The 4,407-nt window shown below is 39.8% G+C and overlaps 1 protein-coding gene across 1 annotated transcript in view; it reads right to left on the bottom strand.

Annotated features, from left to right (window-relative positions):
- DGAT1 (diacylglycerol O-acyltransferase 1) overlaps positions 1 to 1,437 on the bottom strand; it is a 13,772-nt gene extending 12,335 nt beyond the window's left edge. Inside the window, 1 exon segment of the mRNA XM_063154935.1 lies at positions 1,365 to 1,437. Within this exon segment, the coding sequence (XP_063011005.1) occupies positions 1,365 to 1,437 (73 nt within the window).
- Between the last annotated feature and the right edge of the window lie 2,970 nt (positions 1,438 to 4,407).

Below are 4,407 nucleotides of genomic sequence, written 5' to 3'. Positions count from 1 at the left end.
TGATTTTCTCTTCAGGTTAAGGCAGATGAAATTGCCCCGGGGTGGGGCTCTGAGGGGAAAAAGGGATTAAAAACGGCAGAAAACGGGAAAAATGGGGAAAAGGGGAATTTTAGGATGAGGATTTTTGGTATTTGGGGATTTTTTTAATTTTCGGATTTTGGTGTCTTTAATTTTGAGGGGTTTGAGAGCTCCGATTTTCTCTTCAGGTTAAAGCAGATGAAATTGCCCCGGGGCGGGGCTCTGAGGGGAAAAAGGGATTAAAAACCAGGGAAAATCGGGGAAAATGGGAAAAAAGGGAATTTCAAGATGAGGATTTTTGGGATTTTTTTTAATTTTTCGGATTTTGGGGTCTTTAATTTTGAGGGGTTTGAGAGCTCCGATTTTCTCTTCAGGTTGAGGAGGACGAAATTGCCGCGGTCCCGGGCCGGGGCTCTGAGGGGAAAAAGGGATTAAAAACCAGGGAAAATCGGGAAAAATGGGAAAAAATGGAATTTCAATATGAGGATTTTTGGGATTTTTTTAATTTTTCGGATTTTGGGGTCTTTAATTTTGAGGGGTTTGAGTGCTACGATTTTCTCTTCAGGTTGAGGAGGACGAAATTGCCCCGGGGCGGGGCTCTGAGGGGAAAAAGGGATTAAAAACCAGGCAAAATCGGGAAAAATGGGAAAAAGGGGAATTTTGGGATGAGTTTTTTTTGGGGATTTTTTGGGATTTTCTTAATTTTTTGGATTTTGGGGTCTTTAATTTTGCGGTTTTTGAGTTCTCAGATTTTCTCTTCAGGTTAAGGCAGATGAAATTGCCCCGGGGCGGGGCTCTGAGGGGAAAAAGGGATTAAAAACGGCAGAAAATGGGAAAAATGGGGAAAAAGGGAATTTTAGGATGAGGATTTTTGGTATTTTGGGGATTTTTTTAATTTCGGATTTTGGGGTCTTTAATTTTGAGGGGTTTGAGAGCTCCGATTTTCTCCTCAGGTTAAGGCAGATGAAATTGCCCCGGGCCGGGGCTCTGAGGGGAAAAAGGATTAAAAACGGTGGAAAATGGGAAAAAATTGAAAAAAAAAGGGACTTTTGGGATAAGGATTTTGGGGATTTTTCGGATTTTGGGGTCTTTATTTTTGGGATTTTTTGGTTCTTATGTTTTTAGGATTTTTCAGATTTTGGGGGTCTTTAATTTTGGGATTTTCCAGTCTTGCAAAGGCAGAAGAAAGGCAGAGAAAAGCTGGGGAAAAGTTGGAAAAAAGGCAGGAAAAGCTGGAAAAAAGTGGGAAAAGCTGGAAAAGGTGAGGAAAAGGTGGAAAAAATCTAGAAAAAAAAGTGGGAAATGTTTTAAAAAAATGGGAAAAAGGCAGAAAAATGCAGAATTACCGAGCTCTGCGTGCACTTTTGGGTTTCTCTTCCTCCTCCTCCTCTTCCTCCTCCAGGAATCCTCCAGATCCATTTTGGGATTTTTCCTTTTCCTGATTTTCCTGATTTTCCCAATTTTCCCGCTTTTCCCAATTTTCCTGCTTTTCCCTCACCCCGAAAATTCTGGATTTGGGTTCTTTGATCTTGGCTGGAACCTCCCCATCCCCATCCTCATCCCGGGGCCTTTTCCCCCCAAAATTCCCACAAAATTCCGCCCCAAAATTCCCCAAAAATTCCTCCTTTTTTTGGGATTCCCAAATTTTCTGGGATTCCTCCACCCTCTGGATCCAGGCGGGGTCCAGAGAGCCCAAAGTTTTGGCCACGCTCCGCTGGAGCCGCTGGAATTTTCCAGAAATGGGGAAAAATTGGGGATTTTGGGCCAAAAATTCCGGGGAATTTGGGGAAATTTTGGGGTTTTTTTCTAATGAGGTTGGAGGGGAAAATTTTGGGGAATTTTTGGGATTTCCTGATGGAATTTTGGGCCCAAGTTCTGGGAATTCTTGGGAATTTTGGGGATTTTCTGCTGGAATTTCGGGTGCCAGCTCTGGAAAATTTTGGGAATTTTGGGGATTTTTTTCTAATGAGGGAGGAAGGAAAAATTCTGGGGAATTTTGGGAATTTTTGGGATTTTCTGATGGAATTTCAGCTCCCAACTCTGGGGATTTTTGGGAATTTTTAGGATTATTTTCTATTGAGGTTGGAAGGGAAAAATCTGGAAATTCTTGGGAATTTTCTGATGGAATTTTGGGTCCGCAACTCTGGGAATTCTTGGGAATTTTGGGAATTTTCTGATGGAATTTTGGGTCCCAACTCTGGGAATTCTTGGGAATTTTGGGGATTTTTTCCCATTGATTGAGGAAGGAAAAATTTTGGGGAATTTTTGGGATTTCCTGATGGAATTTCAGCTCCCAGCTCTGGAATTTTTTGGGAATTTTTGGGATTTCCTGATGGAATTTCAGCCCCCAGCTCTGGAATTTGGGGGAATTTTTGGGATTTTCAGCTCCCAGCTCTGGGGTTTTTTGGGAATTTTTGGGAATTTTTGGGGTTTTTCGGAGGTTTGGGGTCAGAGGAGGCTCCTGGAGAAAAAAGAGAGAAAATTTAAATTTTTTATCCACTGGAATTTCAAATGCTGAATTTAACAGGGATTTGGAGAAAATCCAAATTTTGGGGTTTCCTGGTTTTGGGGTCCCAAATTTTGGGGTTTCAACTTTTGGGATTCTTCATTTTTGAGGTCTCTGATTTTTGGGGTCTTTAATTGTGGGAGAACCCAAATTTTGGGATTTTTCAATATTTGGAGTCCCAAATTTTCGGATTTTTTAATTTTTGGAGTCCCAAATTTTGGGATTTTTCAATTTTTAGGGGTCTCCAATTTTGGGATTCTCCAATTTTGGGGTTTCATTTTTGGGGTCTCAATTTTTGGGCATCCCAAATTTTAGGATTCTCCAATTTTTGGGATCTCTGATTTTGGAGTCTCCAATTTTAGGAGATCCCAAATTTTGAGATTCTCCAATTTTTGGTGTTTCCATTTTTTGGGATCCCGAATTTTGGCATTTTCTGAATTTTGGGGTTCTCCAAATTTAGGATCCCAAATTTTGGTTTTTTTTTTTTTTTTCCCATTTTAAGGGGTCCTGAATTTTGGAATCCCCAAATTTTTGGTGTCTCCAATTCTCAGGATCTTCAATTTTAGGGCACCCCAAATTTTGGGATTCTCCAATTTTTGGGATCCCAACTTTTTGTGTCTCTGATTTTTGGGGTCTCCAATCTTCAAGGTCTTTCATTTTAGGACATTTCAAATTTTGGGGATTTTCCAAATTTTTTGGGGGAGTTTCAAGTTTTTGGTGTCTCTCTTTTCCATTTTACGGGGTCCTGAATTTTGGGATTCTCTGAATTTTGGGGTCTCAAATTTTCAGGGTCTCCAATTTTGGGATTCTCCAATTTTGGGGTTTCTTTTTTGGGGTCTTTAATTTTAAGAGGTCCCAAATTTTGGGATTCTCCAACTTTTTGTGTCTCTGATTTTTGGGTTCTCCAATTTTTTGGGGTCACAAATTTTCAGAATCTTCAATTTCGGGGTCTCTGATTTTTGGGGTCTTTCATTTTAAGGGGTCACAAATTTTGGGATTTTCTGAATTTTGGGGTCTCTGAATTTCAGGATCTCCAATTTGTAGAGTCCCAAATTTTGGGATTTTCCAATTTTTGGAGTCCCAAATTTTGGGATTCTTCAGCTTTTAGTGTCTGTGATTTTTGGGGATCCCAAATTTTGGGATTCTCCAATTTTTGGGTTCTCCAATTTTAGGATTCTCCAATTTTCAGAAATCCCAAATTTTGTGAGTCTCCAATTTTTGGGGTCTCTGATTTTGAGTTCTCCAATTTTTGGGGTTTCTTTTCCATTTTCTGGAGTCCCAAATTTTCAGATTCTGCAATTTTGGGGTCTCTGATTTTGGGGGATCTCAAATTTGGAGATTTTCTGAAATTTGGAATTCTGCAATTTTGGGATCCTCCAACTTTTGGGGTCTCAATTTTGGGATCCCAACTTTTTGTGTCTCTGATTTTTGGGGGTCTCCAATTTTCAAGGTCTTTCATTTTAAGACATTTCAAATTTGGGGATTTTCCAAATTTTTTGGGGGAGTTTCCAGTTTTTGGTGTCTCTCTTTTTCCGTTTTTAAGGGGTCCTGAATTTTGGGATTCTCTGAATTTTGGGGTCTCAAATTTTCAGGGGTCTCCAATTTTGGGATTCACCAATTTTGGGGTTTCTTTTTTTGGGGTCTCCAATTTTTGGGGATCCCAAATTTTGGGATTCTCCAACTTTTGGTCTCTCTGATTTTTGGGTTCTCCAATTTTTTTGGGGTCACAAATTTCAGAATCTTCAATTTCGGGGTCTCTGATTTTTGGGTCTTTCATTTTAAGGGGTCACAAATTTGGGGATTTTTCAATTTTTGGAGTCCCAAATTTTTGGATTTTTCAATTTTTGGGTCCCAAATTTTGGGATTTTTCTATTTTCAGGGGT

This window comes from Melospiza melodia, chromosome 1 (assembly GCF_035770615.1).
Source record: "Melospiza melodia melodia isolate bMelMel2 chromosome 1, bMelMel2.pri, whole genome shotgun sequence".
NCBI lineage: Eukaryota > Metazoa > Chordata > Aves > Passeriformes > Passerellidae > Melospiza > Melospiza melodia.
Note: the sequence above shows the minus strand (reverse complement) of the source record. Positions and strands in the feature narration are given on the sequence as shown.